General features: G+C 43.7%; 1 protein-coding gene across 6 annotated transcripts in view; it reads right to left on the bottom strand.

The window, feature by feature from the left end:
- ELMO1 (engulfment and cell motility 1) overlaps positions 1 to 21,386 on the bottom strand; it is a 474,721-nt gene that overhangs the window by 225,269 nt on the left and 228,066 nt on the right. For all 6 annotated transcript variants that reach the window (XM_019726329.3, XM_074341005.2, XM_019726327.3 and 3 more), the window contains one exon: positions 17,733 to 17,837. In XM_019726329.3, coding sequence (XP_019581888.1) covers positions 17,733 to 17,837 — 105 coding nt within the window. The remainder of the gene's footprint in view (positions 1 to 17,732; positions 17,838 to 21,386) is intronic.

Below are 21,386 nucleotides of genomic sequence, written 5' to 3'. Positions count from 1 at the left end.
CATCCAAGGACAGCCACGCTGGCTCGGTGAGGGGAGTAAAGCAGGAAGGCCTTACACAGCCCTGAGGTATGCTATCCACTGGTGGAGAGGGCCCCCTGCATACTGCTGAAATGCAAATCACACGCTCTCCCTTGCATTTGTCTGTAAAAGCTCACGTTTATCAGTATTTTGCAGATATGCACTACCCTTGGTCTCCTCCAACTTTAAAGCACTCACTGATCACCTGAGGACCTTGTTAAAATGCAGATTCTGACCCAGGACACTGGGGTCAGCCTGAGGTCCTGCATTTCTAACCAGCTGCTGCACACAGGGACACATTTTGAAAAGCAAGGTGCTGTGCCTCCTGAATCCCTCGTCGGAATTCTAGCCCCATTCTCCTCTTCACCCTTCGATTCACTCATTCAACGAGTATTTCTTTAAACACATATATATTGCTAAGTGACTTGCTAGATGCTAAAAATACATATATAAACAAACTACCATCTTTAGGGGCTTGCAATATGTTTAGAAGACACAAGGAGGTGGGACTCTGTGTGAGGACAGAGCCAGGAGTGCAGTTTCCAGGCTCTCGGCCTCACGTGGAAAGGTGCTGGCTCAGGTAGTAAATGGCCATCAGCTGTGATTGGATGGCCATCAGCTGTGGCTAGTTGGCCGTCAGCTGTAACCAGTGAGCCATTGGCCACTAATATAACTGCTGTGGCTACGGTAGCAGAAAAATGGGGGCTAGCAAGAAGATGGTGGCTGAGCTAGCAAGCGGTACAGTGAGGGTTGCGAACAGTGTGGCTCCTGCTTCCTGTGTCTCCAACCCAGCTGCCAGCGAGAATATAGTGGTATGACTCCCCTACCTATGGCTCTGTGGGTGTTCCTGTTTGGCCTCACTATGTCCTGCGTTCTTATGTGGGGAGCAGGACTAGCGACCCCGCCTGACACCCCGCATGACACTCTGTCATGCAGGGTCTCTGGTCCCGCTACCCCCATAAGAATGCAGGACATGGAGAGGCCAAAAAGGAACACCTACGGAGCCATGGATAGGGGAGTCATACCACTATATTCTTGATGGCAGCTGGGTTGGAGACACAGGAAGCAGGAGCCACACAATGCGCAATCTGCCGTCCACTTCTCTGCCAACAAACCAACCAACGAACCCACCCCACTTGATAGCTGCAATCCATGCTTGTTAGCTCAGCCCCAGCAGTTATATCAGTGGCCAATGGCTAACTGGTTACAGCTGATGGCCATTACTGCCTGAGCCAGCACCTTTCCATGGGAGGCCAAGAGACTGGAAACTGCTCTCTGGAACTCGGTCCCCACAGACCCATAGGGTGGACAGCTTTTCATTTGCTATGGACCTCTTTTATACACTTCTGTATTATTTGCCGCTTTTACAAAGAATTATTCATTTCTGTGATGCAGGTGCGTGTGAGATGCAATGGGCAGGTAGGGTAAGCTTCATCGGGGTGGGGAGACCTCAAAGGAGGAGACACTGATTCCAGATTCTCTCCTCACGTATCTTTTTAACATTCCAAGCCAGAGGTGAGCTCTGGAATGTAATAAAGATTAATTGCACCTGGGAAATAGGTTCTGAATGAAGTCAGAGACACCCGTCTGCATTCGGGGCAACATTAGCAATAAATCACCAGATCACAGGGCAGCATTTTGACTCACTGCACACTGCACAACTGAATACAAATGCCTCCTGTCTCCTTCAGTGGGATGCCGACTCTGAGATGCTGGCGTGGTCTGACAGTCCCTGGGAGATGAAAAATTAGGCTTGACATTTCTCAAGCCTGATTTCTTACTGAGAAATTGTCACCACTGTCTCAACAGTTATTGTAGTCTGAAAGCCAAGTTACACTCCACATATATTCTCTGAAATGCATTTGGATATAACTCGCTTTGCTAAACAAACGCATTCCAGGAGAGCTGGGGATAAAATAAATTCCTGTAAGGCAGATCACACTTGCTTTTCTCACTTAGCTCATAGATTCATAAATTCACTCGGGTTTGGGGGGAAATGAACTTGAGGGGATGGAAAGGTGAGGAGAGAGAGCTATTTCCTATCACTCTCTTCTGGACAATAATAAATCAACCTTTGTAGAACCGCTTTCAAGCAGAAAGTGTTAATTTTCTGATTATATTATTTCTGATACACATTAAATTAGCTACAATGGGAAAATTATTTATTGAAACCTAATTAAGACGTTAAGGCATACGTTGCTTTCCTTGAATTTAAAGGCATGTGAAAAGGAAATCTTTCTTCTATTAAAGTTTTGCTTTTCAAATGAAATTCATCTCATTACATCTATCTCTATACAAGCATCCCAGATCACGGCTTCTTCTATTAAAGGAGAGATCTCTTCTGTGGGACAGTCCCCCTACAGGGGTGTGTCCAGATGGGGTTTTCTTCTCTGGAAATTGCTTCTCCTGACACCCCTCCACGCCCCCCTCCCTCTCCTGCACCTGTATGATTTTCCCTTCTCCTTCTGACCCAACCCAAGGTCACTTTCTCCATAAAGCCTCACGCGACTCCTTCCTCTAAAATCCCGCAGCGTTTATCCATACCTTTCTTGCAGCAAGTCTCACTTTCTGCCACTATTGTGGTGAAGTGTGTGTGTCTTGCTTCCCCTGGAGGGGCAGAGCCCATGAGGTCTAGAATCCCATCTCAACCAGCTGGGAATCTTTCACACGAGAGCAGAGTCACACTCAGCACTTGTTAATGAACCGGTAACTGAACAAGTGAATGGCCAATACAGGCTACGACTCTGGCCTCTCACCAGGCTGGCAGTGCCCACCAAGGGTGTAGTGGGCTTCTCTGTCCATTATGGCCAACACCAACTTGCCTGGTTTTAACATGAGAAATTCCATAATGTATAATTTCTGTACGTTCACAAGCATCTTAACTGAGTTACAATCATCTTCTAATCCCCTGCCGTCCTCATTCCCCATTCTACTTCCCTGTGGATTTTCTCAGAAGCAATGACTTCTGTGATGCCCTCAGAAACCCCCAGCCTCACTGTTTCGTTCACCGTGCCGGCACTCAGGACCCAGAAGTGACTCCGCAGTCAGAACACGCAGCCACCGATGGAATCCAGGCCATGGAGGAAAATTCCTTCAGAAAGGATCTGTGTCCACCGCATGTGCTTGCTATGTCCCCAGGGAGGCAGAGGCCACGGACAAGGACAGACTCAGGGCCGGCGGAAGCCCACAATTCAAAAGTCTGTTTACAGACACTGTGCGCTCACCTTCTCTGTGCATTGTGTAAACAAACCTTACAGAGCGCTGGAATGTGTGAAAAATGTCCTTGGTTGTATGTTTATGGAAAACACTTGGCAAGTATTTGCTATAAATGCTTCCTGTAAATACCGTGAGTGAGAATCAGCAGGAAAAAACGTATGAGATGACAGGGAGCCAGCTCCCACAGCATAGGAACATCCCTGCCACGTGCTCACGTGCACCGCTCCACTCCTCACCTCCTGATACTAGAAAGGGGGACCCCTGAATCCGGGTGTGTGGTTGGGGACATGCATAGGGCTACTTGCAAAGGTGCCATGGGCTGGCACCCCATGTGGGAGTACTGACAGGGAAACCTACTTGTGTTTCCTTGGTGATGATGCCCCTGAGAGCACTTCCTTCCGCTTCACGCATATTGGGTACCAGTGCTGTTCCAAGGTCCCCATTCCAGCTGCAAACAAGCCCTCAACCTGAGCCCTACTTTCCTTGCCTAATGACTGGTCTGTCTCTCAGTTAATTCTATCATGCTTTCAGGTGAGCCATGGAAAATGGAAAACAAGAGGCTCAAAAGTATTCCTTGATAGCAAGATTAACGAGGAAATTTTTCTTAATTGCTCTGTAATTGACAAAGCTCTCTGAAGATATGGATGGAGAGGAAGGAGAGCATTGCAGGCAAAGCAATGAATGCTCATGGTTTTCCCAGGAAGCCCTGACCGGCCCCAGATCGCCCTCTGGAACGAACCGAGTCTCCCTTATGCCACAAGAGGTACACGCCGGCTACTCTTGTTCCCAATCAGCCAATATGATAAATAGCACAAGTGCCCGAGTATTAGGGAGATCAATGATCTCAGTTGTAATAGCCCCCAAAGACTTTACGTTTTCCTTCATTTCAGAACCCTGTCTTTTAAAAACAAAAATAAACCAGCACTCATCCTCACGTGCTTAAGGACGCCAAGGCGAAGAAGCACAGCTGCTTATCTGGTTTCTATCTGCACAGGTGCCAGGTCTGCTTCTCACTCACAGCCTTGTGCCCAGACCCTCCCTTTCCCCAAACGTACTCTCCTCTGCACGGTATCCAAGCCTAAATGCTAAACATCCTCACACAGCAAGTTTTATGCTTACTTACAAAATTATTGCCTTTATGTACATTTCTAGAAATGGAAATGTGAAGTCAAAAGATCTTAATATTTTTGCCACTTAAATATATGTTTATAAACCATCATCCAAGAAGTGTGTGTCATTTCACAGTCCCCAATGCAATGGATGAGAGTTCCCGTTCAAATCATTTCACAGCCAAAACCTGGACACTGACAGCACCAAGTGCTGTGAGGACGTGGAGAAACAGGAACGCTCGTGCATTGCTGATGGGAATGCACAATGGGACAGTTTGCTGGTTTCTTACCCAACTAAACATACCCTAAACTTACAATTTAGCAATCACATTCCTTGGTATTTACCCAAAGGAGTTGAAAACTTATGTCCACACAAAAACCTGCACACAGAAGTTTTTGACAGCTTTATTCATAATTACCAAACATGGACACAACCAGAATATCCTTCAGTGGGTGACAGATAAACAAACTGTGGTCCATCCAAACAATGGGATATATACAGCATGGAACCCCAAGTTACCAGGTTGTCAGCAGAACTGACCCATCTGCCGAAATAACTAAATAAACCTTGGTCTTCTCAGTTGTTTTTTCATACAGAACTCGTGTCTACTCATGTAACATACATGTTCTCTTGTCTTTTGTAACTGAGACTTTGTGTAAGGCTTAATACTACGTAGCTCATCTGCCCTTACAAACTGGCCATTTTGACGGTCCCATCAGCTCACTGAAAGGCAGATGTCTTCCAAGTCCAACGTTAGTTTTGATCCTCTGACACATATCACTTATGGCCATGAAAGACTTCAGAGGGACAAAGAGGAAAGCAAGACCGGTCAAGGATTCAAAATATCAAATCTTGAATCATTCATTTAATGAATCATTTAAATGGCCGATGTTAGACAGTGAGGACAAAGGATAAAACAAGACATGGTTTCTGCTCAAAAATGTCATGTTTGAGGGGGATAATAATAAAACAATAAAACATAGGATTATATAATCCCACCTTGAGTAAATGCTATAAAAAAAGTAACAAGGAAACAAAACCAAGGAAATAAAAAAGAAACCAGAAGGACAAAGTCCTGAAGAATGAATGGGGGTGAAGTGGGTAACGGGGCAGGGGTGGAAAAGAAGGGGCTGAGTTAGCAGAACCAGTGTATGCAAAGGTCCTGTGGTACATGAGCATCACCATTCAAGAACTAAAACGTCAGCAAGCTGGCTTTCCTGATCTTGGTAATTTCAAGTTTGTAGACAGGTATGAATAGCATATATCAGAGTCTTGGATCCTAAAAGCCTCCACATATAAGGACCCTTGTGGGAATAGCCCTTGATAAACCAGCCAGAGAGAAGTTAGTTATTAGGGCTTTTATATCTGCTACTAATAGTGTTTCAGTTGCTTTGTTAAAATACAAGAAATATATTGTCTATTACTTATGATTTATACTAAATTTTGGAATCTTGGGTTTTACCAGTATCGGGGAAAAGTTGATAAAATTAAGGTCAAGGTAAAAATAAAATTACCTGACCATGCCAAACACTCCTGGGTATACCAGGTGTATTGCACAGATCCTAAGGGGAAAGCTATTTTTACCACTTACGATGGGGCATTTGGGGACATTACCACCTAAATTTTATTATAACAGCACAAAATGCCTTCTGATTTGGTAGGCAGGTTGCTAATGCTGGCTGGCCTCTGGTCACAGGAACACAATTTGCAAACGAAAGTCAGCAGTGATTCACCTAAGCACCAACATCAGCATATCTGAGGCAAGGTTATCTGGGGGCACCGCAATATGGCTGCTACTTTGGTTTCCGTTCCAGGACGGACAAAGGCCAGAAGGAGCGCGACAGCCAGGGAGCTTACAGCATATTGAAGATGGAAACCTATTTCTGTGGCTTTCTTCCTCAGGGTGACTGGCAATCCAGCCTGAAGGAGAACGCCAGGACTCATTGGATTCAGGCACTCGTTTAACAGATAGCTGCAGAGCGCCCCTGCTTTAGGCACTGGGGCACAGCAGAGATGCAATACACGGGCTGTGTCCTCCCAGAGCTGAAACATTAGGACAGATAAAGAGGAGACACAGAACAACAAAGAAAAGGTAAATTTAGAGTTTGTAAACAAGCTTTACATTCAGAGGGAAACAAAGGGGTAAGGGGGACATAGAACAAAGGGGTGAAATTCCTTTATATTTTGTGCTGAAGAAAGACCATGTTGAGCCAGAGGAAGTGTCAGAGGGAGCCACATGGCTAACTGGGGGACAGATTCCCAGCAAGCACAAGGCCCACGGGCTGGAGTCCATCTGGTACGTTGAAGGTGAACAAGGATGCTATGGACTGAAATGTGCCCCCCGAAAAAAAAGTGTAAGTTAAATGGTCTCTCAGTACCTAAGACAGTGACTATACTTGGAAATACAGTCTTTAAAAAGCCAACTAAGTTAAATGGGGCCATTGGGGTGGAGCCCTAATGCAATATGACCTTATAAGAAGAGGAAGAGACGTCAGGGATGTGAGGACACAGCGAGAAGATACTGTCTGCAAGCCAAGGACAGAGGCCTCAGCTGAAACAACATTGATGGCACCCTGATCTCAGCCTTCCAGCCTCCGGAACTCCGAGAAAATCAATTCCATTGTGTAAGCCAGCCAACCGGTGGAATTTTGTTATGGCAGCCTTAGCAGTGAATACAAAGGAGGTCTCTGTGGCTGGAGTTGAGTGAGGGAGGCATAGATGGACAGAAAGGCAGAGACACGGACTATTATAGAGACTGAAGGGCCATGGCAATGACCCTGGATTTTACTCTGAGCGAGATGAGCGTCGTTGGAGAATTCTGAGCAGAGAATGGACGTAAGGAGACCAACTTTTAGAAGCATCACTCTGGCTCCCTAGTATTTTGGCTACTGTGTTGAGAACAGACGAGAGGAAGAAGGGTAGAAGCAGGAAGTAGGCAGAACCAATTAGGAGACTACTGCAATGTCACAAGAGAGAGGTTTAACGGACTGGGTCATTGGAAAGCTGGTAGAGGTGGGAAAGAGAGGTGGGGGTGTGGATATATTTTGAAGGTAGAGTCACAACAAAGTTCTAAGTAGGTTTAGCCAAGCTTCACTCCTGAAGGAAGCGGATCCAGTGCTAGAAGGATATTTGTGACAAAATTACAGTTGAGCACAGGAATTTCCAGCAATGGGACAAAACTACCAGCTACTCTTTATACTTCACATGTTATTTTTTATTTTTTCCTACGAAAAAGGAAGGGACTTCTGGTTTCTGGTCTGACACGTACAAAGCTTGGACACTTGCAACACGAAAAAGGCTGAACAAACTGAAAATCAGCACTTCGCCTTGTTTCATCAGAAAATTGAGGTCACAGAGCAAACTGTCACTCTCAAAACTGGAGAAACAGGCAAATACTGAGGGTCACAACTTCCTGAGAGTAGAAGCCACTGCTAGAGCCTGACAGACATACTTAAACGGTAACTGACTAATTGCTGGAGATGCAACATTGACTAGCCTAAAAGGTAAAAACTCCTGGAGTCCCAGCCTTAGGGAGGTCCCTACACTTTCACCTCCAGGAGCCCTGCCAGGTTCTCCAGGTGAATGTCAGACAAAACAAAACAAAACAAAACAACACAACACAACACAACACAACACAACACAACACAACACAACAAAACACAGAACAGAACAGAACAGAACAAAACAAAACAAAAACACAAGATCTCTTGCTTCAATCGGGGCAGGGGAAAGTGACCATGTTAAAATAAGCTCAAAGCAATCCGTTCTCTTGAACAGTGGCGTGGCCTCAAGGAAAACTATTTCACCAGAGCCCAACCAACCTGGGGGAAGGAAAATGCCCAAGTCCAACCATGCTTAGCCTTCTCCTCTCATCTAAAAGAAGAGGACAGAACTGAGACGGACTTGTGAAGGTCACAGCCTAAGGGCACAGGCTCATTAAAAGACTGAGCCCCAATCACAGGTCTAGAGGACCCTTCCTCTCTCCCACCCTTTCCCATCACATCAATAGGACTCTGTATAATCACAGGGTATCACAGCTAAAAGAATCACCAGCCTCAGACCCTACTGAAGAAGGAGTCTCTAGGGAAACACAAACACAGCAGGAGTGACAAAAATAAGGACACCTGAGGAAATTTCAGCCTCTGACACCTACAGCTACCGCAAACAATAAACGTGGGCTAATTCCTAGCCAGCTAAACATAAAATCTCACACTAAAAGCCTACTGGTCTCAGTTCCTGGTACCCTATACATCACATCCAACTTTCAACAACAAAGGAATTACAACGAGAGCAGGAAGGGGAAAAGCGATAGCAAACCCCTAGCACTATAGCCCTGAGCTCTGCACAGTGAAGTTAGAAATGCAGTTAAAGGTGGAAGTCTGATCGATGACAGCAGAAAGCAGGCAGCTGGTCGCAGAGCAGATACTCAATAAACACTTATTTGTTTAACTAGCACAGTGAGACACACACATGGACAACGTGAACCGAGGACCAGTTGGGGAAAGAATGGAAGACATTCTGGGTCTAAGACAGACAGGCTCCCCCGCCCCCGCAACACTGATTGTTGGCTAAGGGCTTCCCGGGTAGCTAGTGAGGGTGTCGCCCCCAGGTGAGGCTGTCTGCAGTTTCTAACCTTGTAATTCATGCTGGGCTTAGGTTCACTGTGTGCCAACTGCATATAGTTCATTATGTAGCTTGTTTTCAATTTCGTCTCACTGTGTTTTATTGTTTGAAAAACAGAAAAACCTTCATATAGAGCTAAGTGAAAACTCTGAAACTCACCCCCAGCTAGGGCTGGTAGCGCAGGAGAATGAAACTGACAGCTACCCCGTTGTAGACCCGCTTGAGATTTCGAGCACCAAACCAGTACCAAAAGAGCTCAGGCGGCATGGGGGCACGGCACACGCAGCGCTGTGTCCAGAAGTCAGCAGGGTGTGTGGAACCTATCTCCCTCAGACACGTGGTTCTAGATAAAAGCCCATATTGAACAATGAGCTCACCCTGAGGCCGGAAGCGTTCTGCTCAGATCACTGACTTCAGAAGTCGGAAATTCTCCCTTCCAGCACAATTAGTAAATCCAATCACATATATTCACACTCTCAAGGGGGTCCTGATTATTTGGCAGTAACAGCTTGGATATTCACAATCAATGACATCAATGCCACTATTTTTGAAACATGAAAAAAAACAAAGCAAAAAAACACTGCATTGAAACAAGCCTCCAAACTGTGGACCTTGGTCAAGGAATGCATACAAATAAAAGCAAGGAATAAAGTATTGAAATGAATCATGAGACAAAAGAGTCGTTTTCAAGTCCCAGCAAGGCTGTGCCTTAGGGTCCTTGTTATTTATTCTAAATTGATTCTGTGCTCCAGATCACCTAGAAAGAAAACGTCACTCAAATAAAAAAAAGGCTCCTTTACACAAAACTTGTGTTTAACGGGTAACATATAATTTCATTTAAAAAAAAAAATTAGGAGCAATTGTTGCTGAAGCCGTTTCAGGGACAAGGGGAGGGGAAGATCTGCCAGCACTATGGGAACAAAAAGAAAAATGATGTGCCACCGAGCTTTGTTCCAGTCGTTTGCTTCATAGTTAAGTTTAATTACACATTACGCAATGTCCTATAATTATGTCGCTTAGGAAACTGCCAATTTCCCCCTTGAAATGTTAAAAGTTCCTTCATTTATTTTAAAGACTCAGCATCGCCTCCATCAGCACCCCACCTTAGTGCATGTGGGGTATTTGGCCCCTGTTCCCTTGACATGCAGGCTGGTGGGTAGCAAGGGGTCCCTTGCGTGGTCTGGGGCGGAGGGCTGACCGTGCTCAGCGCCCCAAGAACTCCAGTCCGGTGTATTTATAATAAGATCCGATGACTTTTTTCTTCAAAATTTACAGCTGGAGAATCTGAGACACACGCCTGTTCCTTCTCCTTACTCTTGGGAGGTTGAAATTAAAGCCCTTTATGCTCAGCAAGAGAATAAATCCAGGACACAGATGAAGCAGCTGCTCTCCAGGAGCTGACAACAGGGATGGAAGACAACAAACACTGAGCCCATAAAGATGAGACCCCCTCCCACCCCCAGGAGATGGGACATTCATCAAGTACAACTTTATGAACTGGGAGAGGAAAAAGGCAAGTAAAATGGTGTGAGCACCTACTGTGTGCTGATGGTGCACTGAGAAAGGTCACAGCAGTCCACCAGTCTCAGTGGCCACTGACTCAACTGCCTCATGTACCAGGCAGACAACTAGATCAAGCAGCCAGACAGAATAAAAGAGGGAGTTCTGGGCTTGGGATTATTTGGAGAGGGCGTGCACACCCCACCTACAGGCAAGGCAATCATCTTCCCTTTAAAAATACTGTGCCAGTTGAGCAAAACATTTCCACAGGACTCATTTGAACAGTGGCTGCAACCCCTACATGAATCTACAAAGCCCTAAAAGGCACAGGCTATGAACACTGGAAGCAGACTACTTGCTTTTCAATTCAGCTCTGGCACTTGCTCAACTGTGTGATTCTGGGCAAACCACCTAACCTCTCTGTGTGTCCGTTTCCTCACCTGTCAAATGGAAATAACAACAGTGCCAACTTCACAGGGGGGCTGTGAGAAAACCTCAATGGACAGAGCTCTACAGACTGGAAGAACAGGGTACAAAGGCAACCTTATCTTCCCACCTCCGGAAGCACTGCAGGGAAGATTACAAAAAATGTGTCCTAAGTACTCAGAATACGGAAAGGCTTCAAAGACGGTAGCTTTTCTATGCTGGGTCATCCCATAGCATTTTATTTTCAGTACTGCTCAAGAACCAGGCTTCTCACGTCCCAGTGCTGAGTTGGGGTCTAAATCAGTATTTCTCCCAACCAGTTTTTCAAAGTAGTGTTTTCTATGTATGTATCATGAGGAGGAAGAATCCATTTAAAGGTTTTGAAATAGTGTACACATACCTTACATTTTTTTCATCCTTTGAAAAAATGGCTACCACGAAAGAACCTTGAGAAGACAATCCTTAGGTACAGATATCCATCTTTTCCCATAATCTACTTTACTTGACGTATTATAAATGTTTGTTTTGATTTGGGATAATATTAGAAACTTACATGTGCCCTGACTCACAACTGCACAGAACCATTGTAATTAATCTTATTTTTAAAGAAATTTCTATTTTTTCCCCTCTCAGGAAATCAATTCTCTTCTATTGCAGTCACCCAGGGTGCAAAGACGTTCTAACTGGATGAAAATGCTCATCACAAATGATGAGGGATGTTGAGGCTAGAACTGCAGGGTACATCAAAAACAAGTAGTTTCCAGAATTCGCTTTCTACTTTGTTACTGGGACCCTCCATATTTTATAAATTCTGTAGTTAGTTGGGTAACAGCCTCATTAAAAATACATGTTGTCAAAGATATGGTGATGAAAAGAGAACTGACTCTGGGTGGTAAACACACAATGTGATATATGTAGATGATGTATTACAGAATTGTACACCTGAAATCTAGGTAACTTAACCAATAAACTTGAAAAAAACACATGTTGTTTAGGATATGGCATTGCCCCAAAGAAAGAGGAGACCCATGCGAGAGGGGTCAGGTTTGTTCTATTCCATATTGACCCAACACCAGAATACTTTTCTAAAAAGCAGTGCCATTGTTTCAAATTAGGTCCTTGGGAAAGGAAACAAGTCCTAAGTGATTCTCATACAGTTGAACACTATAATTTATAAAACAGTGACATGATGACCTACTCAGTATACTGTGGAAAACTGCAAAGAAGTAAAGTGTTTATGACTTGATGGATATGTCCAGGACAGGTCACATCTAAAAATCCAGAAGGTAACAAGAGGGGCTGGGGGTGGGACAAGAAAACAGGATAACACAAAACAAAACAGAAAGCACCCTACTCTCTTCTTTCGCTGGCTGTTCTGTTTCCTGGTAACTAGGAACTAGACTCTGCGTTTCTCGTTGACCACCACGCCGCCCACTGTGCATGGCACTGGCCTGGCAGATGGTAAGTGTTTGCTATTTTCTGAATGAGTCAGTAAAATGAATAAATGTGAGTGATGAAAGGGATTTCTCTTCCTTTAGTTAGATGCTTTTGAGTATCTAAGAAGGTGAACCATTTTTATTTTCTGTGTGACTTTGTTTTTCCTCTGAAAAAGATAGAAATGATAACAGAAATATCTCCACTGCCTTCATGTGGCTTTTATTGTTGCACATTTAAATAGCTTAGCTCACGTTGTTAGGGTCTAGCATTATACACAGCGTGCTTCTCTCCGGTGGAAATGTGGAAAGTGGGCCAGGTGACTGACAATAGGTCTGAACCTACCCCGACCTTCTGCAATACTTCTGTATGTTACCTCTCACGTCACTAGTCTGAAGCTATGACCATACTGAAATCTGAAAAGCCTTGCAGAGATACCTTCGCCAGGCTTATTAAAATAAGAGCATTTTAGTGTCAAATATTTGGTACTACCAGTATAGTGCTATACAGGAAAAAGACAGCCTTCGTTTTCAAAGAGCTTACAATTTAATAAAGAAATATGACATTGCATGCAAAGTTTGTAGCCATTGTGTGTTTGGAAACCTTTGCTTTCCTTGTCATTCCTTCCTGCTTCCTCCCGAAACTTGGCTCTGACAATTCCCCCCATGAGTCTTGAACCAAATGAAAACCAAGTCATCTGGGTTTCTCAGTAGTTCCAGTGAATAATTAAATACATCAAAAAATATATATTCAAAGTCCAAAGGGTTTATTTCCAATGGAGCCACTAAGCTTCTCATTCCAGAAAGAGAAAAAAAAAAAAGCAAACGAAAACAAAACGCACCACATGCTCAGTCAGCTCTGTGCCATTCTCCTGTCTGTGAAATAATGACAGCAGGCTCATGGGAATGAGCCACGCACCGCCCCCCACCTCTCCCAGACAGAGCCTCGGTGGGGAGAGCTGGGGGGTGTAGCATCTGTACATGAAGGAAAAGCAATTATGCCCACAGTAAATAAGACCCAGAAGTCTGAAGTCATGCGATGACTCCAGATTTTACTCCCTGCACAGTGGGGTGCTCAGATTTGCAATTCCTCCTGGTGTTCTGTGCCCATCCAAGTGCAGGGTAATTCAATTACATCCACGGCTTTTACTAGAACACAGTCACAGACTTTATTCAAAAAATACATGACAAACAAGGCTGCCTGTCAATAAATTCAGGTTCAAAAATATACCTTCCTATAACTGTTCAAAGGACGCAGGCCACGATTCTCAGATGCTAAAACATGAATTGATCACTGGCAAGAGACCACTTAAATAAAAATGAAAGAAACTCATTACTCACTTGATTAACAAGAAATTATTAAAATCCATTGCATGTCTGGTACCACAAGAGGTAGGCTTGGGGGCTGGGGGTGATCCCTGAAGCATTGTGAACTCTGTTTGGAAAGATGATCCTAGCAGCTGGCCTGGGTGGTGGGTTCACAGGTACTGGGTTTTAGCAGGGAGCCCATGAAGATAATATGGCAAATATCCAGACGCACGGATTGGAGGGAATGACGTTTAAGGATGTAGACTGTACAGAATGTGGTGTCTAGATATTGACTTCTGTTGCCTGTACCTCACTGCCAACTAGACATGCCCACCTGCACAGAGGTCCTACATGCGCAGAAGGGTCTGGATGTTTCCAAAAGTCCCCCTTCCAGACCTGCACTGTTTCATTAATGACACCACCATCCATCCATTCGCTCAAGTCCATAATCTCCCTCTTTCTTCCTCGGAGACAGTCCAGTTTATTTTAGCTCCAAAATAACTCATTCAAACTGCTTCTCCCCAATGCCACCGCCACTACCCTAGTTCAGGTTACCATCATTTCCCTATAACTTCTCAAATTTCATGTTTGCTGCTAGTCTCTCAATTCCTCATATTTGTTTTGTGGCAGGAGAGCAATTTTTCTAAAATTAACTCGCATCATCTTTAGTGAAGACACTTCAGAAATTCTTCAATGACTTTAGATAAGTCCAAACACCTTCACTCAGCCCAAAAGGTACCTAATGAACTCTCCCACATCGGCCTCTCAAGCCATGATCATATCCATCTCTCCCAGTTTTAGCCATACTATACGATTTTTGGTTCCCCGAATAAAGCACATGCCTTTGTGCCTCTGCTCACTGTTTCCCTCTGCTTGGCATCCTCTCCTATACCCCCTCCCCTTCACCTGATTAACTAGTACTATCCAACACACCTTAATGTGATACCACTTCCTCCAGGAAGCCTTCCTGGCCTGATCTCCACATCTGTGTTGGTGACTGTCCTCTGTGTCCCCAGTATCCTTCCTGATCAATCAAAATATACTCCAAGTGATTAGGAAAGCACCTAATATTTATCTCTTCATCCTACCCCCACCCCTTCTTTGCATTTCTAGATAATAACCTCCTCGGTGACAGGACTCATGAATGACTTGGTCCTTGGGGACTCTCCATCACCTAGCTCATTGATGGACATTTGATAGTCACTCAGTAAACATGTGCAGCCTGAGTGGTTGAGAAGAAAAATGGTCCCCAGACAGAGTCCTGGGGGTCGTGTTCATTTGACGGGCAGGCTGAGGGAGAGAAACCCACCAGAGAGACTAAGCGAAACAGCCAGGGAGAGAACCAACACAGACCTCACTGGCTGCCGGCAAAAAGAGAGAATGGTGAATGGAAAACACTGTCCAGTGCTCGCTTCGGCAGCACATATACTAAAATTGGAAAACACTGTCCAGTGTCCATGGGAGGGCAACTGAGGCGAAGCAAGAGGAGACTGCTTCTGAAAAGTGATGGGTGATAGCCTTGGTGCAGAAAGGTGAGTGGCAGGTGAGTTAGAACACGAGGCAGCAAGACAATCTGGAAAAATACAAGTGCACGGTGTCTAAGGCAACGTGATAATGGAGGGGGGTGTCGAGGGTGAAGAGGGTGGGTGCATGTGTGTAAGCGTGTTACAGTCCCCTTTAAAAATCTCAACCAGAGACCTGACTGGCAAAGGGAATGGGGAGACTATATCCAGGTACAGAAAAAGGGTTTACTGAAGGAAAGATATAAATAAATAACTGCATTCACACAGGAGATGCACCTGATCAAAAAAAAGAGAGCAAATTTTATCAAAATGTAAACTTAAAAAAAAAAGAACCCACCTTTGTGTTTCAGAAAGGACCACTTAATGAGCTGTCTGCAATGACCATTTTCACTATCTATATCACTATTTCACCATCACTGGGAATCTCTCTTTTCATAGTCACCACAAAACTTGATTGCAGAATGCCTCAGACCTTATATGTGATCCCATAACCCCTTATGCAAATAGCTGCAGCTTTCCATCCAGTCAGATCCAAAGTAAGAGGGGACGGAGAAAACATCAGTTAAGGGGCACTTTTGAGTAAATAACGAGTATGTCAATTATAGGAATGTCTAACCAATAAGAAAAAAAATGAATTTGGGCAAAAAGGGCCACACTTTGCTTTACAAATAGGTCTTTCTTTTAAATCTCTCCCTATTAGATATAAAGTTCTGTCAGGTTCCCATGGTATTACTTTTACGTATAACAGTTTAGAGAACGCATTGAGGAAAAGCGGCTTAAAACATTAAATTACTTTCACAAGACATATGCTTCTTATGCAATCAACAATACATAAAGCATCAAGAAGCTCTAATTTTAGATATATTCATCCACAAGCATTAATCATTAATGCTAAATTTAATTTCTACATGGCTTCTTCTTTTCACACACAACTTTCCAAGGCAATACTACATGGCATCGCAAAAATATTAGTTTACTTCTGTGGGAGCAGATTAAATTCTTAGAAAACAGTCTGTGCGATAAATACATACACATTACAAGCCAAATGGAACTTTCATGAAAAAAACAACAACAATTTTCTTCACAATATATGTAAATCAAGCCATTCATGTTGTAGGCCTTAAACTTACACAGTGACATATGTCAATTATTTCTCAGTAAAAAACTGGAAAAAAAGAAAACAGTTTTCTTATGGGAGACTACATTTCTGACCAAGCATCTGATCCCACGTCTTTCAGAGAAATGCATAACATCCTTTACATAATCAAATTACAAATAACATCTCAGTATATGTCAAAACTTATCAAATTGCATATATAGGAAAACACATCAAGTTAAAATATAGTGCCTACAGGGAATTCAGAGGTCCGGTATGACTTTTTCAAGGGGGTCACTGCTGAGCTGGACACATTTGCACTGCGCAGACTGTCCCGTGTATTATAGGTTTGGGCCGGGAGCACCCCACCCACCGGGCATGGCGACTACCAAAGGAACACACATTTCCAACCCTCCTGGGGGGAATTACTGCTCCCTTGTGTAGAGAAGAAATTTGAGACCAGGTAAAAAGGAATTACCCATATTTACGTCACTAGAGAACAACAGTGCCAGGTCTCAAACCGCAGTCTCCAGGAGGCCAGTGCCACCAACAGAGATGCAACGGAAAGTGTGAGAGGAATCGATGCTTACCATATTCTAATTTCAGCCTTGCTCTTCCTGCATTAGGCAATTCATTCACCCAATATTTTCTACGCTGAGATCTAGCCATCCTTTTAACCACCCGTCAATTCCCTTGTCCCATGTATTCATACCCTCCTCCATCCTAATCTTGGATCAGGATACCTCACCCGACTGAATCTGGGTTCCTCTTCCTGAGGAAAGGCGACAGCGATCCAGGAACTGCAGTGAAGCAGCCCCGCAGGGCAGGCTCTCCATGTCACTGTCCCTACGCTCCCCTTCCTTCACTTGGTCCTTCTGTCCCCTGCACTGCCCGATCCGCAGGTGGCATCTTCTAGTCTCCTTCTGTCCCACCCAGAAAGTGCTCTGCCTTGGTAGCTAGAGTGTCGTGTGTCTGTTACGAAATGAGCGAAGGAATGTCCCTTCCCTCTCCACCTCGCCCATTCTTCTCTTTCTGTTTATCTTATTGTATCTCCAGCATTACATTGAGCGAAAGCATGAACACCGAGAGCCCCGGGCCTCTTTAGAAGAAACTGGAGAAGTCTAAGTGTTTCCACTAAAGTTGGAATCGTGCAGGTTTAGGGGAGATAGTTCATCTCTCTCCTTTGTTATTTAAGTCTAAGGGCTTTTATAATGAAATATTGATCCATATAAAATATTTTCCAGTATTTTTCATATTTTAAAATGTCATCATATGTAAAGTACTTAAAGATAAAAGAAAAAAACATTTCAGTTCAGTGCCCCTGTTGATTTCATTTCATTTTAATTTTTACTTTACTGAGTGATGAAAGCCAAAACTCTGGGGCCACTCACCTAAAGGGCCACTCACCTCCAGACCTGTAAGTTAGAAATTCAAGCTCAGGAGGAGACCTACAGTAGCCAAAAGGGGTTGCGTGCTTACCCGGATGTAGGCGTCCTGGTGGTGCTTGGCAAAGTACAGCATGTTGTCCAGGGCTAACATCCCGGGAGGGGTCTGGGTGAAGTCCATGGCAGGGTTGACATGATTCTGTGATTAAAACAAAATGTTTGATCAGCAGAAATCTGGTTTCCCTCCTCAGGACCAAAGCTCCACAAGGCAAACTCCACATAACCAAGTACGACGACATTTTCTATCTCCATATACACCCACTGGGGTGGCAGTGGGGACTTCTCCTGCAGGTACAGCGAAACCCGCTTTTATACCTGGGGTTAGGAAACTCAGCAGAAGGTCAGGGTATGTAGGAGTATCGTTAGACCTGGGACACTGCTGGAGAAAGAAAATAATGTAAGGAATTCCATTTCTGGTGGCTGTGCTGTGGTGGAACCAACAGCCTTTGGGGAGAAAGACCTGGGATGAAGCCACCTCTCTGCCACTGACCTTCCTGCACTTAATGTCCTCGTCCTCAAGTGTGAGGTTATGGATGACCACTCCGCCCATGGACTTGCGGGATGGTCCAGAGCTACACAGTCTGCAGGCCTCTGAGCACGGATACGTGATACAACCCTGATGTCCACAGGCTCCTGACATCTGCCTCCTCTGGGGAGGGTTCTGGCCTTGTGGTCACCACACACAGTTCCGCGAATCGGGAAGACAAAACAACAGTTTCAAATATGCCCGACAAATTCTCCACGTGCTCAAGGTCTCCCGGGAACACGTCACAAGACTCTTGTTCAGAGCAGGAAACCACTCTCTTCCACTAATCATCAGAAGAGATCACCAAAACCTGTCCTGAAAATTCATATCTGAATGGTGAGTGGTTTAAAGAAAGGCATTTTTTGCTTAAAGAGATGAAAAAGAAATGTTGAAGAGCTATTAAAGAAAACCGCTTTGGATCCCCTTTTCTCTCTTCTGCCAGCACCTTTCCCCCCTTAACCTCTGTAAAATATATGGTGATGGCAAGAGAACGGACTCTGGGTGGTGGACACACAGTGCAATGTACAGATGATGTACTATAGAAATATACACTTGAAACCTATATAATTTTACTAACCATTGTCACCCCAATAAATTTAATTTAAAAAATGCTTTTACCTCATAATCTGGGTAATTTGTATGAAACTACATATTTTTCTTTTGTTGCTGAATAACAAACAGCTCCAATCTCTGATTCGCCAGGGAAATTTTGGTTGACTGCATTCTTTTTCTAATTCAAGTCCAGGAAAGCTTTCTTGTTCACTTTTCCAAGGTTTAAACAACACACACTTTTGTACATTATTTAAGAGTACATCTTAGCTGTCTTTTCCATGATGAGTTGAAAAAAAATATATGAGCTGGTTTTTCAACAACATGTAAAATTATAGGAGAGTGGAGGTGTCCACTGGTGACAATTCCACATCCACTGACAATTCCTGCCCATATCTCTAGAGCAAGCCGAACAGTGACTTCAATATTTTATTGTAGTATTTCATCCTGATTTGTTTATTAGGATGTTGGAAAGTTTTAAAAACACCAAAATACTACCACTTATGATAAGAGACATACCGCTCATAACATAAATGTAATTGTAGCAAAATTGAAAATCACCGGACGCATCAAATGCTGTGGGGCTGAGCTTTAATCTCACACTTACTGGAGTAAGAGGGGTCAGGTTTGTATTTGATAGTGGGTGGATCGAAATGCTGGGAATAGGCAGAGATCTGGTCTAAAAAGTCACTTGCGATTAAAGGTTGTATAATATCTTTAGTTCTTCAGAAGAGAATAGTGGGACTTCTCCCATTACATATAAATTTATTATTTTGACATTGATGCATTCGATTTTAATGAACATGAGTAACATAAAAAAAGTTAATACTGGTTGAGTGCTTTCGGGGGTGGGGGGGCGGATAGCAGCAGTTTATGTTTTTCATACATGATCTCATTCAGCCAACAGGCAGTGGGCACTAACGTCCCCAATTGATCGATGAGGAAACTGCATTGCAGATAAGATGAGTACCAGTTCGTAAGCTGAATGCATTTACTTTGGTACTGCTACCATTTAGATTTTACAGAGCCCGAGAAAAGTTCATTTGAGAAAAATATAGGCCAATCAATATTAGCTGCTACCCAGCAGGGTCCAGCCATCTATGGAGAGTGTGCCAAATATAAGAGAGAAAATCATGACATTTATTTCAGATTCATTTCTAGTGTTGGTGTATGAGTCTATTCCAAAAATAAATACCCAAAAAGGAAATCAAATGCCATCAATTAGTTTCTCTGAATCTAATTTGAACAACCCCCCAAAGCTATGTGTTAGTGATGCTGACCAGGGAGAAAATCCCCACGGCTCAAGAGTCATCAGTCTTGTTTGAACTGTGCTCTCAGGGTCCCCTCAAAACCTCCTTCTGTCAATCACAGCCCCCTTAAGCACACATCGGGGGTATCGGATAGAGCACTGCTGCTTTCAAAAGGTCTTACAGTTAAGAAACAATACAATTATTTTTAGGGTTCTTTTAAAGAAACACATGGCTGTTAGTAAATAGTCCCAATAAAGTAATGCCTGCTATGTGCCAGGCAGTATGCAAAGCACTTTGCATGTATGCTAACTCTTAGTCCTCATAAAACTCCAACAAAGGCGGTTCTATTATTATCCTTTTTTGACACAGAAGGAAACGGAGGCACTGAGCATCTGGGTACCTTGTCCAAAGTTTTAGGACCGTACGTGGCAGAGCCAGAATTTGAACTCAGATTACAGACTTTTAATCAGGATTTTAGTGTCAAGTGGTTGATCCACCTGACACTGCTGGGGGTTCCACAAAGATGTCCCACGTAGGTCCTCAGTTGTCGTGGTTCTCCTCAGTCAACGTTATTTACTCAGGCAAAGTGGGCCTGTGATCTGCCCTTTTCAATAAAAACTATAATTTCCCCATCCCTCCCAGACATAACAGACCACGTCTCTCTCATGTTCAACAAACGGTTCCTATTATCTCTGACAAACAGGCTCCGACTAAACAAAAGCCAATTAGAAAATTGCGTTTGATTTTGTGGGAATTGCCTTAAATTATGAAGCACCACTGTATCTTAGATTTTAAAGATATTTTGTAGTCTGGGTGAATGCTGTTCTTCTTTTCTCTCTTTCCCTCTTTTTTTTTTTTTTTTTTTTTTTTTTTTTAACTCCGGGTATCATTTCCCAAGCCGGCTCGTCTCTCCTTGAAATTATTCTTTCCTTTTCCTCTTTTCGTTGTAATAGGCAGTAAACTAATTTTATAACCATGGATTTTGATAACAGAAAAACCATAAGAATTATGTGCGGAAACATTTGAAAGCTTTCTATACCACGACAAAAATACTCTGAGAACCTGCAAGGCCAACAGCTCCCCCACTCCTTTCTTATTTATGAGACTCCTTGGATACAGATTTCTTTTCTTTTCTTGTTCCATGTTACTTTTTTTTTTCCCACCTGTCTTGAAATGGAAGCTGCGTGAGCTTTGATAAATAGCTTGAAATTTTCCCTTGTTTTACTGCAAAGCCTGTGTACCTCTGTACATCCTTCGGAAACGCCATTTGTTAGCAGTGCTTCTCCTGAATCACATGAGACAGCTTTCAGCTCCTACAGAAAGAAAGACGGCTCCAGAGTTCTTCACCCTGGAAATGGGACTG

This window comes from Rhinolophus sinicus, chromosome 4 (assembly GCF_057876585.1).
Source record: "Rhinolophus sinicus isolate RSI-liver-muscle chromosome 4, RSI-T2T, whole genome shotgun sequence".
Taxonomy (NCBI): domain Eukaryota; kingdom Metazoa; phylum Chordata; class Mammalia; order Chiroptera; family Rhinolophidae; genus Rhinolophus; species Rhinolophus sinicus.
This window is presented reverse-complemented; position numbering and strand designations above follow the sequence as displayed.